Genomic DNA, 23,696 nt, shown 5'->3' on the forward strand with positions numbered 1-23,696 from the left:
CGGGCATAAAGTGGGCATAGAATCCGGGGAGTGAGCCCTGCTCTGCTCCCTTGGGCCAGGAAAAGTGACACGGCCTCTGGAAGAAAGAGGATTCCCACTTGCCATCAGTTTACTCTTTAACCGTGTTTCACTTGATCAAGGGAAATTCCTTTCTTCTTCCCCTGCTCACAGGAAGAAGCACATTGCACAGCTGATGCCGTAGCGCAGCATGGTTGCCTGAGACAGAAGCTTCAGCAATTGCTGGAATAACTGGAGGGGAAATATGAAACCTTAGCCGTTCACCCGGCAAGAGAGTTTCAAGATGGCAGCTCAGCGCATCCGAGCTGCCAACTCCAGCGGCCTCCCGCGGTGCAAGTCCGAGGGGACCTTGATTGACCTGAGTGAAGGGTTTTCAGAAACAAGCTTTAATGATGTCAAAGGTGAGCTCCTGGGAATAGCGCTGGCTGGGGTTTGCAAGAGCTCTAAGGCCCAAGGACTCCTCTACTTACAGGCTGCCAAGTTCACGTTCAGATAATTAAATGTTAGCCCTGTAAACTTCATCGTGTTATGAATTCAGCCCTGGAACAATACCCACTTGTTTTGTTTTGATGGGTTGGGAGGTGGTTTTGAATTTTCCTCTTTGTAATGAAACTTCTTCTTAATGGAGAACATGTTTCTCTTTCCATGAGTTTTGGTGACATTAAGGTAAGATCTTGGTGGTGTACAAAAGTAGGGGGAAGGAGAGTGTACTAAGTTGATGAGGTCCTGAGAGCCACTGCAGAATACAAGGGGGTCCGGGGACAGGGGTCAGCACGCTTTCTCTGCAGAAGGTCAGAGAGTGAATACTTGAATCTGTGTAGGCCCTACGGCCTCTGTCACAGCTGTTTAACTCCGAGATTGTAACGAGAAAGCAGTCACGGAAGAGAGAAAACAAATGGGCATGGCTGTGTTCCGGCAGAACTTTACAGAAACGGCCGGCTGAATTTGGCCCGGGGGCCAGAGTTTGCCAACCCCTGGTTTAGAGGTGGCCCCGGGGTTACCCTAACAGCCACGTAAAACTGGGCTGGTGATAAAGCCTATCTTTTGGACACCGAGGTGGATGCCAGCAGGTCATTTTCCTTCTAGAGTCCATCCTGCCCTCACTGGCCACGGTCAGTGTCTCCCGTGAGCTTCCTGGCATCCTGTACATCATCGCCCTCATCACCATCACCACCGTCAGTTGACTTTCCCACCACGTTCACCGAATTCTGTTGAAATGATCCATTGCGCTGCCCACAGACAGCTCAACGGCAAGAGCTTTCGCTTTACCTTTGTATCGTTAGCCCCTGGCACAAAATCGGTGCTAAATAAATATTTCTGGAGCTAACCTGCTACCTCCCAGACAAAATCACGATGCCCGACCCCGATGTACTAAAGTCATACCGTGCCTGTTTCTGCCTTTCTTCTTCTCTCTTCCAGTTATCCTCAACTTCCCCTTCTTCCTGTCTGTCCTTTAGGGTTGTGGCCCTGAGCATCGCTTAAAATGTTCTTTTAAACAAAAGACTAGCAAGGGAACCATGAGGTTTTATTAATAAGGGCAGCGGACCTATTGGGCGTTGCTGTTAATAATCACGCCGTTTGTTTTTCGTAGTCTGGTAATGGGCATTGTTTCTTTGTAACCCAGCTAGTCATGGCTGAAGTGGGAAACTGGGAGCTCAAGTCATGCAGTTTGGGCTGGGATTTTGAAACGAGGGGCAGAGAGCTGAATTTTAAAAGATGGCGATGATGACATGTTGATCTAGGAGGAGCTGTTATTCCTCAAAGAACACTGCAGCTGGGGGAGGAAGGCTGAGGAGGGGCTGGTTAGCTTGGGGGGGTCGGAGGGGGGGGAGAGAGACCCCCTGACTCCACTCCCGAGGGGCAGGCTGTGGCCCAGGCAGCATTTGCTCCCCACACGTGCCGATGGTAAAAACGGCTTCAAGGTGGGGATCTATTCCAGCCAGAGTATCTGCTACAGAATCTTCCTCCCTAATGAATGTTTTTCCTGCATAAGACCCGAGGCAGAGGGTAGGAAATGTATTATTCAGTGAACTGAACCTCCTGACACCCAGGCATATTTTTCTTGTATGAAAATCAAGGTACCTGGGAATCTGGCAACACTCTCCAGAATTCATTAAGATGGAATTCGATACGGATTTTCCTGCATTTGACTGGCTGGAAGCCCCAGCCTTGTGTACACCCCAGGTGTCTGTGTGGCCCTTGTCTGACAGAGGGCCGGTCTTGGAAGGGAGCTCACGCCGCGGTCCACTTCCACGGGGGGCCCAACAGGAAGGGGCGCCGTCTCCCGTCAGACAAGCCTCATCCTTGAGTGAAACATCTATTACTGCTCCTCTCCTAAGGACAGTGCTTGCAATTTTGAGTAAAACCAGTTTTCTTCTCTGGTCTGGTAAGAAGACTTAAAGTGATCATTTGCACTGATACGTTTTCTCAGGTTATGTACACAGCCTGCCTAATAGCTTTGGTTTTTAATTCAAAAAATATTACTGTAAGGGAATTATTCTGGAGGAACATAATAGGGATATAACTTTTGAGGAATTCTAACAAGATTTTAGTAGCTGGCCAGCTTTCTTTGATTTTCATTTGGTTTTGATTTTGACGTGACATTTTCATTAGATGTGTCAAGGAAACTGGAGCCTGTGACTGGAAAACAAAGTGGGAGGGGAAATCTTATATTATCCCCTATTCCCCAGCTGACCCATCTGCCTTCTGCTACCTCCCCTCGAAGCCATTATCTTTGACTTGGCTGATTTTAGTCACTGCCCCCCTTCAGGGTTAAGTGTGATTTTATAGCAGAAGGGCACAGCCCAGGGGGATTCTAACTTAGCCTTTGGACAACACCTTGTCCCAGTAACATGGATATGGCGTCTCTGTTGTAAGCTTACAGGATGAGCATTCATTCCACGGGTGTCTATTGGGCACCTGCTATGTGACACAGGCCCTGTTCCAAGGGCACCACTGCGAGCAAAACATAGCCGAACAGAGCTTACAGCCTAGTGGGGCAATGGAGCCCTCCCCGACAAAACCAACACAGATATGCATGGTACATTTTATATTGGTTAACGATCAATGCTATGGAGAAAAATTAAATTAGGAGGGGGCCGGAGACGTCTATTTAAACATAACATTTTGTGAGTCTTTACCTCGTACGAAGCATCACAGTGCTAATCACGTCATCACCATCATCTTGCTTAATCCTCGCCAGAGCCCGTCGAGGGAAGGTGGTTCGTCCATCGTGAAGAATGTCAGGCTCCGGAGATCACACCGCTGCTAAGGGTGTAGATTCAAATCCCAGGTCTGGTGATCCCAGTACCAGCTTCTCCCCGACACCCCAGACAGGGTGGTAGGTGACAGCCTTCGAGGCCCAGGTTCACACCCTGCTAATAAGCATATCTCTGTACTTTAGTTAGTGTAAATAAATAGCAGCTTCCTACTTTATTGCCTGAGACTTTGCTGAGGACGTGCAAATTAATTTTCATTATTTCCTTTTATTTATTTTTAAAGTTTTTTTTTTTTAATGTGGACCTTTTTTATTTTTTTAAGTGTTTATTGAATTTGTTACAATATTGCTTCTGTTTTATGTTTTGGGTTTTGTGTGTGTGTGTGGGATCTTCGCTCCCCCACCAGGGATCAAACGCACAACCCCTGCATGAGAAGGGGAAGTCTTAACCGCTGGACCACCAGGGAAGTCCCCTCACTATTTCCTTTTAAAGGAAAAGGAAACTGGCAAATGATTTTGGGGGTGGGGGAGGAGGGCCAATTTGGTAGAATAGGATGTCTGTTGACTTAATCCTGTATTAGACAAGATGTAGGTGTAGTTCCACTAAAAATGTAGTCCTTTCTTTGTTTACATAAGCAGCTAAGAAAAGTTTACTTTCATTTGGTTGTTACAGGAAGGCAGCAAACTCCGTAAAACAAGGGACAGTTGGGATGGGAGGGTTGGAGAGAATTATATGGGCTTATTTCCATCAGAAAGAAGTTTCTTCATCCTCTGAGTATATGTACTTTGTTATGTATGGGAGGGAGAGAAAACCCTTAGGTTTCTAGTTATCTGTTATTTTTCAAAACACACCGTACTTGTTTAGATGACTTTTTTTTTTTTTTTTGCTGTTCCAATTGCTGTCTACCTTGGTAACACGCAGTTGAACGCCAAGAACCATAAATTAGCTTGAGTCGCTGTTTAACGTGTTGGCATTTTTCAGATTGCTTAAAGAGTTGCTCAAAAAGAATGTGAATTACAACCAGACCCAAACCTTTGATTTTCAAGGGGTAACAGAGAGCATTTCCATGTTGTTCTGAATGATCGTTTAAAAGAGGTTGAAAGAGGGCTTCCCTGGTGGCGCAGCGGTTGAGAGTCCGCCTGCCGATGCAGGGGACACGGGTTCGCGCCCCGGTCCGGGAAGATCCCACATGCCGTGGAGCGGCTGCGCCCGTGAGCCATGGCCGCTGAGCCTGTGCTCCGCAACGGGAGAGGCCACAGCAGTGAGAGGCCTGCGTACAGAAAAAAAAAAAAAAAAAAAAGACGTTGCAAGAGACTAACCTCAAAAATCTTATTTCATATAAACAGTTTGATGAAGAATGGGTTCAACTTGGAAACTAGGAAACGGGCCTGATAGTCAAGGGAACCTTCCCCTTGGCTTATGTATTTTATGCCGAAGGCAGGACGTGGAATCAGCTCTTAGGCACCGAGAGATTCTGTTGCAGGTCTTTTCCAGTCCCTGGTTACATCAGTGGGTCACTGAACGCAGCATCACTGTGTTTTCTAAGTAAATCACATTGAGCTTCTCTTTTGACCTAGCAGCAGTCCCGGTAAGTTAGCAACAGTAAAGAAAAGTTGGGTCAAAATGAGATGTTTAAAACCTGGGACATATTGATAATTCCATTATGCTGATTCATGTCTCTGTGGATGGTGGAGAGACCCTCTGTGGCCTTTCCACCTGACTCAGACCGTGCGTTGGGATGTGATAGAATCCGGGGAGACAACGCTCGATTTAGGCTGTCGGTCAGGTGAATCGCCCACCAGATTTTACTTTGGTTTGTTTCTGTCGTTTACTTGCCGGACACGTTGTCTCCCTGTTGGGGGTGATGGTTTTCCAGACCTCTCTTCTCCCTGGTTTTGACGATGCTCTGCCTCGCCCTGAGGGCCCGCCCTCACCTCCTGTTCTTTGTGTTTTACGCAGTGCCTTCTCCCAGTGCCTTGCTAGTAGACAATCCCACGCCCTTTGGAAATGCAAAGGAAGTGATCGCAATCAAGGACTACTGCCCAACCAACTTCACCACCCTCAAGTTCTCCAAGGGCGACCACCTCTACGTCCTGGATACGTCAGGCGGGGAGTGGTGGTACGCACACAACACCACGGAGATGGGCTACATCCCTTCCTCTTACGTGCAGCCCTTAAACTACCGGAACTCCACCTTAAGTGACAGTGGGATGATCGACAATCTTCCAGACAGCCCGGACGAAGTAGCCAAGGAGTTAGATTTGCTCGGAGGATGGACAGATGACAGGAGGGAGTCGAGCAAAACCTACAGTAATAATCCTTTCTGGAACGGTGTCCAAACAAACCCGTTTCTCAATGGGAATGTGCCAGCGCTGCCCAGCGCGGACCTACCGACTCCCCAAAGCACCGTGGACTTGCTCCTCTTTGATACGGGCACATCTTCGTTCACCGAGTCCAGCTCAGCGACGACCAACATCTTCGACGAGCTGCCGGCCACCAGCCGCCTTCACGCGGAGCCGACGGTCAGGCGGGACAACCCTTTCTTCCGGAGCAAGCGTTCCTACAGCCTCTCGGAACTCTCCGTCCTCCAAGCTAAGTCCGACACTCCCGCATCCTCGGGGTTTTTCACGGGCTTGAAATCGCCGGCCCCCGAGCAGTTCCAGAGCCGGGAGGACTTCCGGGCTGCCTGGCTGAGCCACCGGAAGCTGGCCCGGTCTTGCCACGACCTGGACTTGCTGGGCCAAAGTCCCGGCTGGGGCCAGACCCAAGCGGTGGAGACGAACATCGTGTGCAAGCTGGAGAGTTCGGGGGGCGCCGTGCAGCTTCCCGACACCAGCATCAGCATCCACGTGCCCGAAGGCCACGTGGCTCCAGGGGAGACGCAGCAGATCTCCATGAAGGCTCTGCTGGACCCCCCGCTGGAGCTCAACAGCGACAGGTGCAGCTGCGTCAGCCCGGTGCTGGAGGTGAAGCTGAGCACCCTGGAGGTGAAAACCCACATCATCTTGGAGATGAAGGTTTCAGCTGAGGTGAAAAGTGACATTTTCAGCAAAAGCACAGTGGGCCTCCAGTGCCTGAGGAGCGACTCAAAGGAGGGGCCCTATGTCCCCATCCCACACACCTACAGCTATGGGGACACGGTCCAGGCCCAGCTGGACAACCTGGAGCCCTGTATGTACCTGGCCATCGTTGCCCACGGCCCGAACATCCTCTACCCTTCCACGGTCTGGGACTTCATCAATAAGAAAGTCACCGTGGGTCTCTATGGCCCCAAACACATCCACCCGTCCTTCAAGACGGTGGTGACCATTTTCGGGCATGACTGTGCCCCCAAGACCCTACTGGTCAGCGAGGTCACCCGCCAGGCCCCGAGCCCGGCCCCAGTGGCCCTGCAGCTCTGGGGCAAGCACCAGTTCGTCTTGTCCAGGCCCCAGGACCTCCGAGTCTGCATGTTTTCCAACATGACCAACTACGAGGTCAAAGCCAGCGAGCAGGCCAAGGCCGTGAGAGGCTTCCAGGTGAAGCTGGGCAAGGTGAGCCGTCTCATCTTCTCCATCAGCTGCTCCAACGCCAGCGAGCTCTCCGACTTCACCTTGCGGGTCCAGGTGAAAGACGACCAGGAGGCCATCCTGACCCAGTTCTGCGTCCAGACCCCACAGCCACCCCCGAAAAGTGCCGTCAAGCCGTCCGGGCAGAGACGGTTCCTCAAGAAGAACGAGGTCGGGAAGATCATCCTGTCCCCGTTTGCTGCCACCACCAAGTACCCGACTTTCCAGGACCGCCCTGTGTCCAGCCTCAAGTTCGGCAAGTTACTCAAGACAGTGGTACGGCAGAGCAAGAACCACTACCTGCTGGAGTACAAGAAGGGGGACGCCATCGCCCTGCTCAGCGAGGAGAAGATCCGGCTGAAGGGGCAGCTGTGGACCAAGGAGTGGTACATCGGCTACCACCAGGGCAGGGTCGGCCTCGTGCACGCCAAGAACGTGCTGGTGGTGGGCAAGGCGCGGCCCAGCCTCCTCTCCGGGCCCGAGCTGAGCACGTCGCTGCTGCTGGAACAGATCCTGCGCCCATGCAAGTTCCTCACCTACATCTACGCCTCCGTCCGCACGCTGCTCATGGAGAACATCAGCAGCTGGCGCTCCTTCGCCGACGCCCTGGGCTACGGGAACCTGCCGCTCACCTTCTTCTGCAGGGCCGAGCTGGACAGCGAGCCCGAGCGGGTGGCATCGGTCCTGGAGAAGCTGAAGGAGGACTGCAACAGCACGGAGAACAAAGACCGGAAGTCCTTCCAGAAGGAGCTCATGATGGTGAGTGCCCGGTGGGGCTTGGATTCCTAGAGGATGGGGCTCAGTCCAGCCTCAGCCTTGCCCTTGCGCGTGTGGGAACGGGTGTGGTGTCGGGAGTCAGTGGACCGGGGTCTGGGCCCCCGTTCTGCTCCCTGAAACTCACACACGCCTGGGGATAGGCATTGACGTGGGACCGGTAGGGGGCCCCAGACAACTCGGAGCCACTGCGGTGAGGGTCGTCCAGGTCTCCTCCTGCTGAATTTGTGAGCTCCTCTGGAGGTCCGGAATGCACCTCCGCCTGCCCGGTCGGGGACGCAAGGGGGGACCCTGTGCGCCACCCGCCCCTGTTTAGATCTCTTGGGACAAGATCCATCCTTTCATCAGATTCCCAGCGGGATCTGTGACTCACCCCAAAGTCTGACTTTATCTTGCTGTGAATTTTTCTCTCCAGGCCTTACTTGAATGAAGGTTCTCCCCTCTCTCTGTGTCATTTCCTCTTTCTCCTTCTTGCGTGTGTTTGAGTTGGGGTGAGGACGGCCTCTGTTTTGCCAGCACAACTGGGAACTAAGAAGTAAAGAGGGGGGAGTCCCACTGCTGGGCACAGCCGGCCCGCAAGCCAAATGGGAAGCTTTCTGGACCCCATCACGGCCTCCAACAGGCTTGGGCTCTGTGCCGGTCATGACGCCCTCAGGTAGTCCACTCTTAACTGTTCACCACAGTTCGGCTGTGGTGGCCTTGGAGGAGTTGTACCTGGGAGAAGCCTAATGTCCTCTGGGCATCCCTAGTCAGATGTGTGCCGGACATTCTCTGTCGACTTCTTTCTGTGATAGAAGCCGACTCGGGTCTCTCCCTGGTCCTCGTGATGTGGACACGCCCCTAGTTTTTGTTCCCACGGGAAACCCCCAGGCCTCGGTCACAGGCTCTTCTCTCGTGTTCCTCCGACCCCACACAGTCCTTTTCGCCTCCTTATCTCTGTGAGGTGTGACTCCCAGCGCCCCTGAACTTCTGCCGCTTCAACTCCCCTCCTTCCCCCCCAGCACTTGCCATCCTGAGCGAATGCCTGTTGGAACGGATGGGCCAGGCGTGTCTGCATGAGTGAGGATGCACGCGTGGACGGAGGTGTACAGCCGAGGGTCATCACTGCATGCACGTCCTGGGCTGCCCCGTGGGGCTGGGGGGACAGAAGGGAATACGGTCCACAGTGGCATGGCCCCTGCTGCAGGGAGTATGCATTGCAGTCCGGCAAGGGATCGGGGCATGAAGAAAGACCCCTTATCGGTGGCCCCGAGATACTAGAAAGTGCCGGATGCGTGGAGCAAGGTGAGGACCTGACATTGCCCGGAGGAGGGAGACGGGAACTGGAGGTGGCATCCAGGGGGTCGCTGGGGGCATCCGTCGCTGATGGGTCGCCGATGGCAGCTTCAGTTGGGGGAGGTGGGGAGGAAGCCGGTTGTCATGGCAACGGGGAGGGGTGAGGCGGGGGTGGGGATGGGCAGCAGAGGAAGCTCCCCCTGCGCTGGATGGGGCTCCTGCACAGCTGGGACCCAGGACCCTCCCTTCAGGGGCTCGCCTCGCCGGCCCACCTGTGAGAGCGATTCCCGGAGCTTGCTTCCAGCCCGAGCTGCCCGGTGCCCTCGTGATGGACCTCGCACAGCGGGCCGGGGTGAGCGTCCAGCCGGGATCCTCTGTGGACGGTGGAATGGTGTGCATTCATGGAACATAAAGGGTATCGACCGCTCCTTAGTCACAGCTAGAAGATGCTCACCTGGAACCGGCAGAGGTTCAGGCTGCATCAACCTGGGCGGCACAGAGGCGGCTCTCGCGTCCATTTCCTGCTCATTTCTTTTCGTCTTGTTTTATTCAACCTGGAGAACTTTCTCTGAGAGCAGGTTTTTCAGGTGGCTTCCTTGGGTTACTGTGTGTGAGGACGGGGATCTGTGTGCGTCCAAGACCCTCTCCCTGCCCCCGCTGCCCCCCCTCCCCCCACCCCCCGCCAGGCCCACAGCCACCAGGACTCCCAGAGAGGAGGAAATGAACCTTGACCTTGGCAGGAACGTGGCCCTGAGACAGGTTAGATTTGTGGTACAGAAGTGAAACTGGTTTTGCAGCATTCCCCCCCACCACCCCCTCTCCTATCTCTTCATCTTGTGGGCTGGCAGATCTGAATGGTTGGCCAGACTTCTAGAGACCACAGGCTGATTTATCCCAGCGTGTCTCAGGAGTCACTGGAAACCAGGTGTTTTATTTCCAGAGACGTAACAAACCACTGAGCAGTCAGGCTTCCTGGGGCCTCAGCCACTGATCTAACCACCCGCCCCCGCTCCAGCCGTGTCACAGCCAGACCACCTCTTCCCCACCGCTCTCATTTTGAAGGTAGTTTTCTGTTTAGTATGGCTCCTTGGTTTGGAAGCAGTGATTGAACGAATTAGAAGTGGTGAAGGTTTTGGATGGTAAATTTGTGGGGAGATGGGAAGGAAGAAAGAATCAAGAACTGAGTTGTCCATCCCTCCACTGCTCTCAGCACGAGGTCCAGCCCCTTCCTCTGCCCCACGGGCCCTGTAAGATCCGGCCCCGCCTACCACAGCCCGAGGGCCCCTACCTGCCCCTGCACACCGGCCACTCTGGCCTTTTCTCTGTATCTTGGACACACCCAGCTGCCCTGCCCCAGGCCTTTGCACGTGCTGTTCCCTCTGCCTGGAATTCTCTTCCCTCAGTTTCACGTCGTGGCTTTTTATCGTCCTTCAGATTCCAGCTCAAATGTCCTCTTGTCAGACCTTTCCTGCAACCCTGGATAAAGCAACCTTGTGTCTCTGGGTCACTGACCGTCTGTGTTACTGTAGCATTGTCTTCACGGTGCTTTCTCGAATCTGAAATGGTCTTGTTTACTTGTATTCATGGTTCTTGTCATTACCCTAACTGGATATGAACTCCACGAGGGAAGGGATGCTGGCACATAGGAAACAACCAGATAGTTGACGAGTGAATGAATGAGTGAATGAATGAATGGATGCAGGCTAAGAATCTGATCTGGACGCAGTCTTGTGAGGTCAGACATGTTTCCGTTCTCTGGTTCCGTCCCCTCTTCCTGTTGTTTTAGTGCATATTTTCAATCTCAGAGCTGGTCCAGAGGCATCTTACGTACCCGTATGACCTCCTGCTGTGCCTCTGCTGCGTTGCCCCCCCGCATGGTGTGACCACCATGGAAAATGCCCCTCTGTCCCCGGTCCGCCCAGCTCTCCAGTAGAAGCCATGCACGTCTGTGACGGAGGATGGCCATCCAACACCGATGATGCCCTCCCCGACTATAATGAAAACGGGGGGAGGGACCAGGGTGGACGGAGCTCCCAGAGTCCCCAGGCATTAGAGATCATTGAATGAACCCCTGGGGATCTCTTAGCTGGGGGGACTTGTGGGTTGGACCGGGCACCACCTATTTGAAGAGCTTTTGAAGTCCAATTGTGTTGTCAGAAACAGGCCAGCGAGAACAGGTGGCGGGTGTATGGCTGCAGCTTCTAACGGAGCTCGGAAGAGCCATCACGGCCAGCCAGGGGCAGGTGTTGGTGCTCCGTACTCATTCAGCATTTCTTGGGTGCCTACTGTGTGCTTAGTGCGGGTGCTGGGTGCTGGGCCTTCCCCTGAGGGAGATGCCAAGTGGACAACCACAGGAGTGCAAGACAGACTCGTAATGGGCCCCGAAGAAAAGATCCCCTTGGCATGGGTGGACCAGGGAAAGGCAAAGATGCCCCTGACTCAGGGAGGGATGTGCAGAATCCCATCCAACAGGGAGGGGCTGTCGGGTTGAAAGTACAGTATGGGCAAGGGCCAAGGGTGCAGAGGAACGGGATGGGGTAGAACCAGAGGCTGGGAGAGGCCGGAGGCTGGGTTGAATCAAGACGACGATACATGGGGGGATGGGAGGGAGGCACGCAGCCACCTGGGCTGGATAATGCTTGTGCTTTATTCTGTGGGCATTGGGGAGGGGGGTGTTAAGTGTTTAGGGGACGTGAAGGGGAGCCAGGTGGATCCAGGTGTGTCCCTGCACCTTAGGGATCTACCCAGGTGTGTCCTGCTCCTTGGGGATCCAGGTGTGTCCCTGCCCCTTGGGGATCCAGGTACGTCCTGCTCCTTGGGGATCCAGGTGTGTGCCTGCGCCTTGGGGATCCAGGTGTGTCCCTGCCCCTTGGGGATCCAGGTGTGTCCCTGCGCCTTGGGGATCCAGGTGTGTCCCTGCCCCTTGGGGATCCAGGTGTGTCCCTGCCCCTTGGGGATCCAGGTGTGTCCCTGCTCCTTGGAGATCCAGGTGTGTCCCTGCGCCTTGGAGATCCAGGTGTGTCCCTGCTCCTTGGGGATCCAGGTGTGTCCCTGCTCCTTGGGGATCTAGGTGTGTCCTGCTCCTTGGGGATCCAGGTGTGTGCTGCTCCTTGGAGATCCAGGTGTGTCCCTGCTCCTTGGGCATCTACCCAGGTGTGTCCTGCTCCTTGGGGATCCAGGTGTGTCCCTGCTCCTTGGGGATCCAGGTGTGTCCCTGCCCCTTGGGGATCCAGGTATGTCCTGTTCCTTGGGGATCCAGGTGTGTCCCTGCTCCTTGGGGATCCAGGTGTGTCCCTGCTCCTTGGGGATCCAGGTGTGTCCCTGCCCCTTGGGGATCCAGGTATGTCCTGCCCCTTGGGGATCCAGGTATGTCCTGTTCCTTGGGGATCCAGGTGTGTCCCTGCTCCTTGGGGATCCAGGTGTGTCCTGCTCCTTGGGGATCCAGGTGTGTCCCTGCTCCTTGGGGATCCAGGTGTGTCCCTGCTCCTTGGGGATCAGGTGTGTGCTGCTCCTTGGGGATCCAGGTGTGTCCCTGCTCCTTGGAGATCCAGGTGTGTCCCTGCTCCTTGGAGATCCAGGTGTGTCCCTGCTCCTTGGGGATCCAGGTGTGTCCCTGCCCCTTGGGGATCTAGGTATGTCCTGCTCCTTGGGGATCAGGTGTGTCCTGCTCCTTGGGGATCCAGGTGTGTCCCTGCTCCTTGGGGATCTAGGTGTGTCCTGCTCCTTGGGGATCAGGTGTGTGCTGCTCCTTGGGGATCCAGGTGTGTCCCTGCTCCTTGGAGATCCAGGTGTGTCCCTGCTCCTTGGGCATCTACCCAGGTGTGTTGCTCCTTGCTGCCTTCTAGTCTCAGAGCCACTCAGGTGACAGCCAGTCTCCCCCTCCCCCCCCCCCCACACCCTCTGAGTGCAATTCTTTCAGAATACCAGGACACCTGGCAGTGGAGGATATAATTTTCACACACACTCCTGGATTCTCCTCTTGTTAAGGCAATGAGTGGGCGGGTCATTTTTAGCAGAGGTCAGAGATGAAAAGTACAGGTCAAACGGAAGTGCTGTAAGGCGGGGAGCCCCTCACAGGCTTGTGCCTGGATCCCTTGGCTTTTACCCACATCTGCCTTCAGACCTGGCCGACCTTAGCAAGAGGGCGCCCTGTGCAGTAGCCCGGGGTGTTCTTCCATCCTGCCCTGACGGGTGGGGATTGGATGGCTGATGGCCCTGGGTCTGGGTTGCGGCAGTTCCCAGGCCACGTGCACACCGGTGCTGGCTGTCAGAGCCCCTGGGGTCCTGGGGTCGGCCCCGCTGCCGAGGCTCACCCCGGGTTTCGCTTTTCTCCAGACTGAAGATCATCCTCGTTGACTTTTCTGTTTGTGAAAACAGCAGATGCTGCTTTTTGCGGTGCTGTTTGCCTGTCCTGAGGGCCAGCAGCAGAAGTGCCCAGCCCGTCTCCCAGAGGCGGCCCGTGTTAGTGGTCTGCAGTGTAGACACTGCCGATATTCCTCAGTCCCCTGAGTTCGCCCTGCGCTGTCCATATTCTGCATTCTGTACGCGCCTGGAGAGCATGTACAGGCGGCTCTGTGTCTGCGTGGAGCCTGCGTGCCCCGCAGCTGGGCAGGTGCTCTGGTCCTCGGTCTCCGGTAGGGCAGTGGTGCCTGGTCTCACCATTACCAGCGCTGCTCCGAGCCGGGTCCCAGCCCCGTGGCTCTGCACGCTTGTCCCTGTTCGTTCCATGACAACATTCTGCGAGCTGTAGGAGCCCTCTGGAGACAGGAGGAGCCAGCGTTGGCGCATGGCAGCGGGTGTCACTTCGGGGCGTGCAAGGCCTGAGAATGACAGGGGATGCCTTAACAGCCCTGCTGGTGTCAAGAAATATCACTGCAGCGACCAGACTGAATAGCCCTGCTGGTGTGTATATACTCTCCTCACCTCTCTGAGCCTTGGATTTCGATGTCGGTTTTTGTTTTGTTTCATGAAGGCAAGAAACGACAGAGTACGTTCCTCTGTTTTTAGGGCATTAATGTTGCTTCTCATACACTTTGTGGGTTTGGGGAAGGGTTTTCTGAGTGTGGTCGAAAGCCCAAGCAGAAGACGTTGCTATGTGTTTGTACCAGGACTTAATGACAACGCTGAGGAGAGAGGAGGATTTGGCTCGTGCCGTAGAGCTGCGTGGATTTGGGTGATGGCCATCTCGTGTGTGTGTGTGTGTGTGTGTGTGTGTGTGTGTGTGTGTGTGTGTGGAGGGTGGCAGACAGAACCCTGAGGAACCCAGGTCTCCGAGAACGGGAAGTATTTTCGTTCAACAACACGCTTTCAGTGTAAGAGATTATTCCCAACTTTGGGGATTACGAGAGGCACAGTGTCTGTCCTCCAGGCCGGGAGGGAGGGAGGGAGGGAGGGAGGGAAGGAGGGAGGGAGGGAGGGAAGGAAGGAAGGAAGGAAGGAAGGAAGGAAGGATGCTCTGGGCTCTCGGTGAAGTTTCTCTGAAAAAGGGAAAGTTACTGTAGGATATAAGTCCAGGTGGGTGGTTGCTTTAGGAGTGAGGTGTGAGGTGAAATCAACACCACCGAGAACCTTGAAAACTAATGGAAATAAGGGGGGATGTTGAGATCGCAGAGAGCTAGGGCTGGAGAGGACGGTGTGGAGGGATTCTCTGAATCAGGAGCAAAATCTCTTTATCCCCCAGAAGAGGACGGACACAGTTAACTACCTGCTGTGCACTTAGGGAGGTTCCTGGGGACTTCCTGCCAGGTGGTCGCACAGCCCAAGGCTGCTACCACAGGGAGGAGCAGGGTTGCCATGGCGACTGCCCTTCTGGTGTTTCAGCATCTCAGGAATGGGAGCACGACTGGGGTGAAGTGAACATACAGCAAAGTGATGTTTTGTTGTATTTTCATAAGAATGTCTCTGCAAACAGGGATTGACACACTGGCCTGCGGGCCACCTGCTTTGGTAAATGAAATTTTACTGGAACGCAGCCCTGCCCACTCGTTCAAGTGTTGTCGTGCTGTTCTCACGCCCCACTGGCAGAGTCAAGTGGCTGAGGCAGAGACGCCATGCCCGCAAAGCCAAAAATAGGTCCTGTCTTGCCCTTGGAACAGACTTGGCCACCCTGACTTAAGTCATGGGTCACTCCAGCTCGTGAGAGTCCAGCTGGAACCAGCCTTGTGCTTTATTTCTGGTATCACCTGTGTATACTGGTGTGTGTGCAGGAATTAAAGAGGATGCTACGGGGAAAAGGTTCCAGCACCGCATCCCTGCCCCTGAGAAAGGGATTTTCTATTGCTGAGACTTGGTGGGCACCCAAAATGTGCCGTTCAGAAAAAAAAAATGCATGAACTGCCCCTTGGCGGTGGTGTGGGCAGCGCTCTGCCCCAGCTGTGACCGCTCGGGGCCAGAGAGAGGGTTTGAGTTTCTCAGGACCTTTGTGCCTGCACCCGGTGTCCTGGGAGAGAGCAGCTTTGATCGCCCCCGCCAGGGATACCCGAATCAGAAGCAGGTGACTCTGAAGTGTTCTGTTACCTAGAAAACAAGGCCACCTGCGGAGTCTGGTAACTGAGCACACAGACACTGCTGGGACACTGTGAGGAAGCCTGGGTGGGACCATTGTCACGGGAGGTTGGCCAGACGCCTTCTCAGGACACCAGGCGTGGCTGGAGGGCACCCTGCCTCTCCTGTGTGTCTGGGCTCAAACCACACCACGCCAAAAGAATTTTTTTTTAACTTTTTTTTAAAATTTATTTTCTTTAATTAGAGTTGAATTACATTGTTGTGTTAATTTCTGCTGTACAGCAAAGGGGCTCGGTTATGCATGTATATACATTGTTTTTCATATTCTTTTCTATTATGGTTTATCACAGGATATTGAATATAGTTCCCTGTGCTATAAGTAGGACCTTGTTGCTGTTTTTTATTCAGGCAAAAGAACTTAAATCCAGAATTCTACCAGTTTATCACATGTCTCCCCCATACCACAAACACACCCCTGTATACTCTTCACATCTTCTGCGCCACAAATCTAGTAAACATTTAAGTTCTTTCAAACAATTTCACTTGAAGATACCCAAGTTCAGAGACCATGTTCTGAAGTCTGTACATCGTTGAGGTGACGCCTCGTGCTCGGTTCCTGATGTCACGTGGTGCCCACACAGTTGGAAAGGCCACTGGCCTGAGCACCGGGAAGTCTGGGCCTGCCTCCACTTCTGTGCCCTCGAGCTGTGGGACCCTGGACAAGCCACCCAGCCTCTTCGGGGTCTATAAAACAGACACCGTGCAACCCACACGGTGGGTAGCAGCTGGGGACAGGCTGCCTGGAGCCCCTCACCAGGTATGGGAGCCCCTCCCTTTCCTTCCGATTTTACCTGCAGGTTGGGGTGAGCTTGGCTTCCCTTCATGGGGGTTCTGAGAGGTAGATGCGCCCTGCACCCGGCTCACTGGAAATACTCAATGAAGATAGTTTATTTAAAATCAAAAACAAAAATCAGAAAAGGACCATGGGGTCCTCAAGCCCCCTTCTGCCTTCCCACCTTTATGGCCCCCTCGGACCCAGGACGGCCTCAGATCGATCTTATGTTTTAAAGGCAAAGATCGAGAGGCTGGGGCATCGGCCTCTGCGTTCAGGGACTCCCCCCAAAAGTCACCATTTCTTCATTTGTTAAGTTCCCCCCAAATAGACATAAAACGCAGGTGAGAATACTCAGAAATAGCGGCGTTCTTTCAAGGAGCAGATTGACGCTGCCCAGATGCCAGGCCGCCTGCGTCTTCACGGGACGTTTGAAGGGAGCGCGTGAGCGGTGTGTTTGGCTCAGCTGCGGGGGGGCTTGCTGCTTGGTCAGTTGCTGTTTTTAACACTTTCTCTTCGGAGCCTTGAAGTGACGTCAGGTGCTTGGACAGAGCATAGAGGGACAGAAAGAAGGCCGGGCCCGGGGACCGGTAGCAGCATCTCTTTGGTTGCATCCTCGACGTCTGAGGACCCGAGGGGGTCTCAGACCCCGTCGCTTCTGCAGGTGTCAGGCTGTAGCCCGAGGATGTGCTGGACGGCAGAGGCTCCGCGGATGAGAGTCTGGCTCTCACCGCGCCTTCTCCCCCTGCCTGGGGCTCCATCCTGGCCGCCCAAAGCTGTACACTCTCACCGGACCCGCAGCCCGACACCCAGCAGCCGTCCGTGTAGCTCGCGGCTTGGGGTGATGCGTGCGGACAGGAGGGCTGCGGGTTTGTGCTACTGATGTGAGCCAGAAATGCTAATGTGACACAGCCTCCAGCCTGGGGCCGCACAGAACCCACAGGCCGTCCAGCCCTGTGCTGGAAGCCCACCTGACTGACCAGCCCCTTTCCTGGACGGGGGTCGAGTCCAAGGTGGCCCTGTGCTGCTCGGGCCGAGCCGGGACTTGGGCAAGGCTCTGCCCGTTGCCTCCTTCCTGGCTGACGGGCGTTTGTTTCCCTCCTGAGCCCCTGTCCCTCCATAGTTAGTGATCCCCATCCTAGAGACACTAGAAGGCTCTCGCAGCTTTGTCAAGGGAACAGTCCCATCAATTCTGGAGACTTTCTTGATGGTCCTGTTAGCCTCCCCTCCACGCGAGGCCTTCGTGTGCCTCGAGAACCTGAGAGGCCTGGATCTGAGCCCTCACCTGCACCTCTTCTGCCCGCTGGGGCTCCCCACCTGCTGACATCAGCTTGTCCTGCCCTGAGCCCCAGGCCGTGCCGAGCTGGCTGTCTGGGCAAAGGGCATCACCTCTCCAGGTGCCCCGGTCGGGGAGGGAACAGATGAACAGCTGTCATCCCACGCACCCTGCCTGTCAGCGTCCCGGGGCTGCCGCGAAAAAGTACCACAGGCTGGGAGGCTCTGAGCCGCAGAGGTTTATCCTGTGACAGGTCTGGAGGTGTCGGCAGGGCTGGCTCCTCCTGGAGGCTCTGAGGGGGTCTGGCCTGTGCCCCTCTCCCGGCTCCTGGTGGCTCCAGTGACGTGGCTGCATCACCCCATGTCTGCCTCCATCTTTACGTGGACTCCTTCTCTCTGTCTCTGCATGTCTGTTTCTCTCTTTATGAGAACACCAGTCATTGGATTAGGGACCCACCCTAGTCCAGTGGGGCCTCATGTTAGCTAATTACATCTGCAAAGATCCCTACTTTGACATTCGGTCACGTTGGGAGGTTCCAGAAGGACGAGAATTTGTGGGCGGGGGACCCAGTACCTCCCACAGATCGTGGTTTTTCCTGCACCTGGGAGTCCCGGCAGTGCTGGCGCTCAGGCCTTGCAGTGTTGAGGGTGCTGGCTCGTGGTCTCTGCGGTGCAGGCTTCCCGTGAAACCAGAGCCTGCCCTGTGTCTTGCCTCATGCCTGCTCCTTCCTCCTTAGGCCTTACTGAAGATGGACTGCCAGGGCCTGGTGGTCAGACTCATCCAGGACTTCGTGCTTCTGACCACGGCGGTCGAGGTGGCCCAGCGCTGGAGGGAGCTGGCCGAGAAGCTCGCCAAGGTGTCCAAGCAGCAGATGGACGCATACGAGTCTCCTCACCGGGACAGGAATGGGGTGGTGGACAGCGAGGTGAGTGGGGCTGCCCTTCCCTCCACCTGTAAAATTCAGTGATGACAATGTCTACTGTACAGCGTTTTTACGAGGACAACATAGGTAAAACGTGAAGGCAGGTGCTTGGCACATAGCAGGCTCTCGCTGAGCGGGAGCGAGTCTCATCCTTCCCGGGATCCTTAGTTGTGAGCCCGGGCCCTGGCGGCGGCAAGGCCACTCTCCTGTCAAGTGGGGCGTTGGAACAGCATCCTCGGAGCTGCCCATCCGGCCCTGATCCTGATCTTACATTACCTTCCGCCCGATGGTGCTTGACGGAGCCCTTCGTGATCAGTTCTGGTTGGGGCTCTGCCCCACACGGTGTGAAATGCATACCTGGGATGTTGTCAGCTTCAGCCAAGGCTGGTTGGGTTCCTGCTCAGGGAGTCTTTGTTTTCTCACTTGTCTAGTGGTGGTCACTTTAAGTTTCTGGAAAGACAGTCAGGCTTGCAAGACCTCAGAAGCTGGAGTCCCAAGAATAAGGGCATCCTTGATGGATGTGATGAGTTTCTAAATAAACGGAAAGTGCTACGGGAGGTTGGAAGGAAAGAGAAACCTTTCTATTTGTTTGGTCACTACTTGGTACTATACACCTGCTCTCACACAAGGTGTGTGGTTCTTCCCTCTGAAATGTGCTGGCCCGGGACGGAGGCGGCTTCTTTGGGTTCATTTCACTCTTTAAAAAGTAGCATCAGGGGACTTCCCTGGTGGCGCAGTGGTTGGGGGTCCGCCTGCCGATACGGGGGATGCGGGTTCGTGCCCCGGTCTGGGAGGATCCCACATGCCGCGGAGCGGCTGGGCCCGTGAGCCATGGCCGCTGAGCCTGCGCGTCCGGATCCTGTGCTCCGCAACGGGAGAGGCCACAACGGTGAGAGGCCCGCGTACTGGAAAAAAAAAAAAGTTGTGTCAGTGATGAACAGAGATACTGGTACTAGGAGAGGTTCTAGGACCCAGTCTCTCAGTGTCCCCTAATCTTTTCTCTCTCTTTTGGTTTTGGACAACTCCACTACCCAGGCCATGTGGAAGCCTGCGTACGACTTTCTACTCACCTGGAGCCACCAGGTCGGGGACAGCTACCGGGATGTCATCCAGGAGCTGCACACTGGCCTGGATAAGATGAAAAACCCCATCACCAAGCGCTGGAAACACCTCACAGGGACCCTGATCATGGTCAACTCCCTGGACATCCTGCGAGCGGCCGCTTTCAGTCCCGTGGACCACGACGACCTCATGATTTGAACGGGTCTGCGACCTTCTGACGCCCTCCCAGAGGGCTGCTCCGGGGTGCGTGCCCTCTGTCTGCCCCGGATGCCCAGGCAGGCACTTAGAGCTGGGGAGGGAGGGAAGGTCAGCTCAGACAGACCCAGGGTCCCTCCTGGCTGGATCCACACCCAGGACCGAGCACACGCGATGTTCCCCCTGCCTCCTCTCTCACGGGAGAGACCTGGAGGGAATTTCTACTGCAGGTTGTTGCCAATCAAATAGCTTTCTATTTGTTAAGTATAAATTTAAATTTAAATAACTTTTTTTTTAAAGTATGGGTGGGGGGCGTACGAGAAAGGTGGTATCTAATTTTTTAATGGACCATAAAGGTAAAAAAAAAAAAAAGAAAAAGAAAAAGAAAATACTTCATAGGGGCAGATACTGTTGAGGTTTTTATGTTCTATAAAGACCTTTTTAAATTATGTTACAGATGTATATATGTATTTAAGGGTCATGGGGGCATTTCTGATTGCCGGATTCTCTTTGCATTTCAACACTTAGCACGGAAAGACACTCGTTCAGATGTTGGACCTTTTTGCCTCTGTACTTGTAAAAAAAAAAAAAGAAAGAAAGAAATCAAATAGGAAACGTGGTGTTTCAGTAAATGAGTGTGGTCCGTGCGCATTCTTTCTGAGGCTGTCCTAGGCCTGCGATTCCCTGTGATTTTTATTACCTTCTGTACCTTGGCCTCGTGTTGCAGTAAAGGAATGGCCACAGCACAGGGGAAGCTTTTTCGAGCTTTAGCAGGAGCGATTGGGTGCACTTGAGATGAGAAGGCAGCGGGCAGGTGGCATTCTCTACGGCCCCTGCCTGTGCGCCCTTAATGCAAAAAAGAGCTACGCCATGTGGAGAGAGGTGGCCCCTGCAGCTCTGAGAGGTCCTGCTTCTCCCCGGGGACAGGGGAGTGCTCGCTGCAGAGCTCGAAGCCTCTCCTCTGGGCACGAAGAAAACGTCACCACAAGCACACCCTACGCTGACGCCCAGAGGTGCCTGCTGCCATTTGCCAAACTCTCTACTTCATTCCACCTAAAACGTAACCCCTCTCCCCTCCCGGTGTGCCCGTCTCTCCTTGGAAATAAATAGCATAGAGGAATCTCTTTTGTTTAAACAATATGAAGATTATCTGAGCAGGATGAATGTCATCTGAAAATGTTTCCCACATAAAATCTGGGACTTGGCGGACTGTTGCATTGGTAACCTTGATGGTCGGAGAACAAATTGCGCTGAATTCTACAATTGCGTTGTGCGTGCATCTCGGAAGGGAGTGAGGGACAGTGATGAAGAAATACGGGCAGATCAATAGCGCTGATCCCCAGGAAGGGGCCAGGATATGCGCTGTGCTTACATGAGTGATACTGGGCCATCTGGGGTTCTGGCATCTCATTCTCTAAATCTGCTTTCTGGAAACATGCTAATTACTTAGTATAATCAATGTAAATCCCTTACTGGGCTAAAACATTCTTATATATCTATTGATTCAAATACGGAAGGCCAACTGGCTAGAAAACAACAACAATAAAAAAGAAACACTACATGTTTTATGCTGCAGGAACCAAGATACACAGTTCCCCCAAATCATCACAAATCACCTTACGTACTGGTTCTTCACTCTCCGCCGTCAGTCTTCCCAGAGAGCGTCTCTCACTCTTCCCCAAAGAAGAAACAAAGCCAGTCGCACCTTAAATACTGAGATTTTTTTTCCTCAGGGGCTTTAAATAGTTTCCTATGCAACATGTCTTGTAGCACAAATTCAATTCTACGAAAGTTGCAGTAAATTTTCTTTGGATATTTTAACATAAGTGTGTGTGTGTTTTTTTCCTGTACGCACCCAGACTTCTAGTAAAACACAAAACCTAGTGTAAGTATCTGTGCATAGAACCATGGCTCCGTCCCAACCCGGTCTCCCCTAGGTGACAGTGTGACAGTTGGTTTAGTGGGTATCTGTTTTCTTGCTATTGATTTAATTGTTCTTGAAATATAGGGATCTCAGTCATCAACTAACTAATGGGAATCAGTGTTGCCTAGAGCACCCAAAGGGTGCAAGTGGGTGGCTTTCCTTTTACTTGGTCCTGTGTACCTGGAATTGGCCAATCCCAAACCCACAATACACAGCTGAGGGCCGAGCCATTTCTGAGGGCCGGGCATCTTCATTAGGTTATAACAAGCCGGATTCCCACGGGCCCTGCGCTCACCAAGCCCTCTGAACCAAGCCCAGGGAGAGAACAGGATGAGGGTAGGGGGGCAACTGATGGAGACCAGCCCCACCTGCAGGTGGTAGGGAGGAGTGGGGCTAAGGAGATCCCCCTTGAGAAGTAACTTTAATCCGAGGCCAAAGGCTGAGTAGGCACCAGTGAGCCCAAGGCCAGGCCAGACCTGGGGAACAGGGTGTCTGCAGCACTGAGAGAGAGTACAGGGACCACAAAAGGCTCAGCCCCTCCCCACCACGGGCCTGGGGCGTGTTGTACAAGCAAGAACCTCGGGGTGCACCTGTACCCTCCGTGCTTCTCAGTTCCAGCCCCGCCAGCCATATCCTGACACCCATTTTGCAGTTGACTGACTTGCACGGCCAGTGGCAGAAGTGGAGGTTTTAATCCAGAGCTGCTGTCTCAAAGTGCCACATACCGGGTGGCGTAAAATAACAAATCTATTTTCTTGAGGTTCCGATGGCCAGAAATCCAAGATCAAGGCATCGCTTGGCCGTCTGCCCTGTGTCTGCATCCAAACCTCTCTTCTTAAGGACCCTAGTCATGGATGAGGGCCCACGTGAATCGAGTGTGACCTCATCTTGACTCGATTACTTCTACAAAGACACTATTTCCAAATAAGGTCACATTCACAGGTTGGGGGGATGGGACCTCCAGCAGATCTTGAAGGACAGGGTTCAACTCACAGCCCCGCCTCCTTCTCCGAGGCCTTTGCATGTGGCTTGCTTGGGGCAAGGTAGGGAAGGAATCCAGCTGGAAGTATCTGGAGGTCTCTGCCCAGGTTAATGCAAAAGTCAGAGGGGCAGAGGAAGGTAAATCTTTATTTAAAAGGGGAAACTACTTGGGATGGGACTGGCTAGGTCACCAAACCTACTTTCTTCCTGAGCAAACAGCTCGTGTTTTCCAGCTTCCCTTGCAAGTGAGTGCGGCCGAGTGACTCGGCGAGTGGTACATGAGTGTTGGTGATACAGGCGCCATCAGGCCGGTCCCATAGAACCTTCCGGGCAGCCCTCCACTGTCCCAATTGAACAGAAGGAATTCCAGGGACCTAAAGGTGAGGAAGAGTCAGGCAGCAAAGCCCAGGTCCCCGAATGACCCCTTTGAAGGCTTTCCCTGCAGCAACCAGAGTTTACCTCCAAGCCCCGGAGGCTGTGGCGTTATGGTGGCCGGCATCCCTTTAATCTCAGGTCCCGTATTCCCAGATGACTGCTGTAAACGGGAAAGCTGGAGGGATGACGGGTTTGCTCTGAAAAGGGAAACATCCCGCTCACACCTGGATGATGTCAGGTAGAGATGAAGAGAACTTTAGTCACACTAGTTTTCCTTGGCTTACGTACGTCCGGAATTGGGCACTAGTCTGAACGTGAACGACTCTTCTACTTGTACTGAATATTCTCTAGGCTACTCCAAGAAGCTTGGTTAAAATTGCCAGTCCTTTATTGATGTTGATTTTGACATTGATAATGGTAATAATTGGCATACACAGTTATGGTATTTGTAGGTGTTTTTGAGGACCACACGTTCAGAAGAAAGACTTCGTTGAAAAAAGCTGTGCTCTGATTTCCCAGGAGAAGGGCAACTTTGCGCATGGTCGGTTCCTGCCTTGGCCTTGGCCTGACTGTCGGGCGGTCACCTCAGACGGGGCGTGCACCAAATCGTTTACTTTGTGGTCACCAAGACCTCACCCCTCAGGTAGTCTCCGGTCACCTGGCCACAGCCGCCAAGCCCCGTTTTAGTCCTGGGACCCTCCCCTCCAGGGGTCTGGTCTGCAGATCCCCGCAGCCCATAGTTGGTCCTCCAACCATTCCTACTGCCATGCCTGGACTTAACGACCTCTGCCT

At 53.9% G+C, this 23,696-nt stretch overlaps 1 protein-coding gene across 1 annotated transcript; it reads left to right on the forward strand.

Moving 5' to 3' along the window:
• The first annotated feature begins 301 nt into the window (after positions 1–301).
• On the forward strand, positions 302–19,627 carry SH3BP4 (SH3 domain binding protein 4). Its single transcript, XM_065880997.1, has 4 exons — positions 302–419; positions 5,196–7,543; positions 18,182–18,370; positions 19,403–19,627. Exons 1-4 carry the CDS (start codon positions 302–304, stop codon positions 19,625–19,627), a joined length of 2,880 nt encoding a protein of 959 aa, XP_065737069.1.
• The last annotated feature ends 4,069 nt before the right edge of the window (positions 19,628–23,696 follow it).

This window comes from Phocoena phocoena, chromosome 7, assembly GCF_963924675.1.
Source record: "Phocoena phocoena chromosome 7, mPhoPho1.1, whole genome shotgun sequence".
Lineage (NCBI taxonomy): Eukaryota > Metazoa > Chordata > Mammalia > Artiodactyla > Phocoenidae > Phocoena > Phocoena phocoena.

Bases quoted from the DNA above. Each gene is read 5' to 3' on its own strand.
- SH3BP4 (XM_065880997.1), top strand. From the start codon at position 302: ATGGCAGCTCAGCGCATCCGAGCTGCCAACTCCAGCGGCCTCCCGCGG. The intron at 420-5,195 runs GTGAGCTCCTGG...TGTTTTACGCAG, and splicing joins AAGCTTTAATGATGTCAAAG to TGCCTTCTCCCAGTGCCTTG. The intron at 18,371-19,402 runs GTGAGTGGGGCT...TCCACTACCCAG, and splicing joins ATGGGGTGGTGGACAGCGAG to GCCATGTGGAAGCCTGCGTA.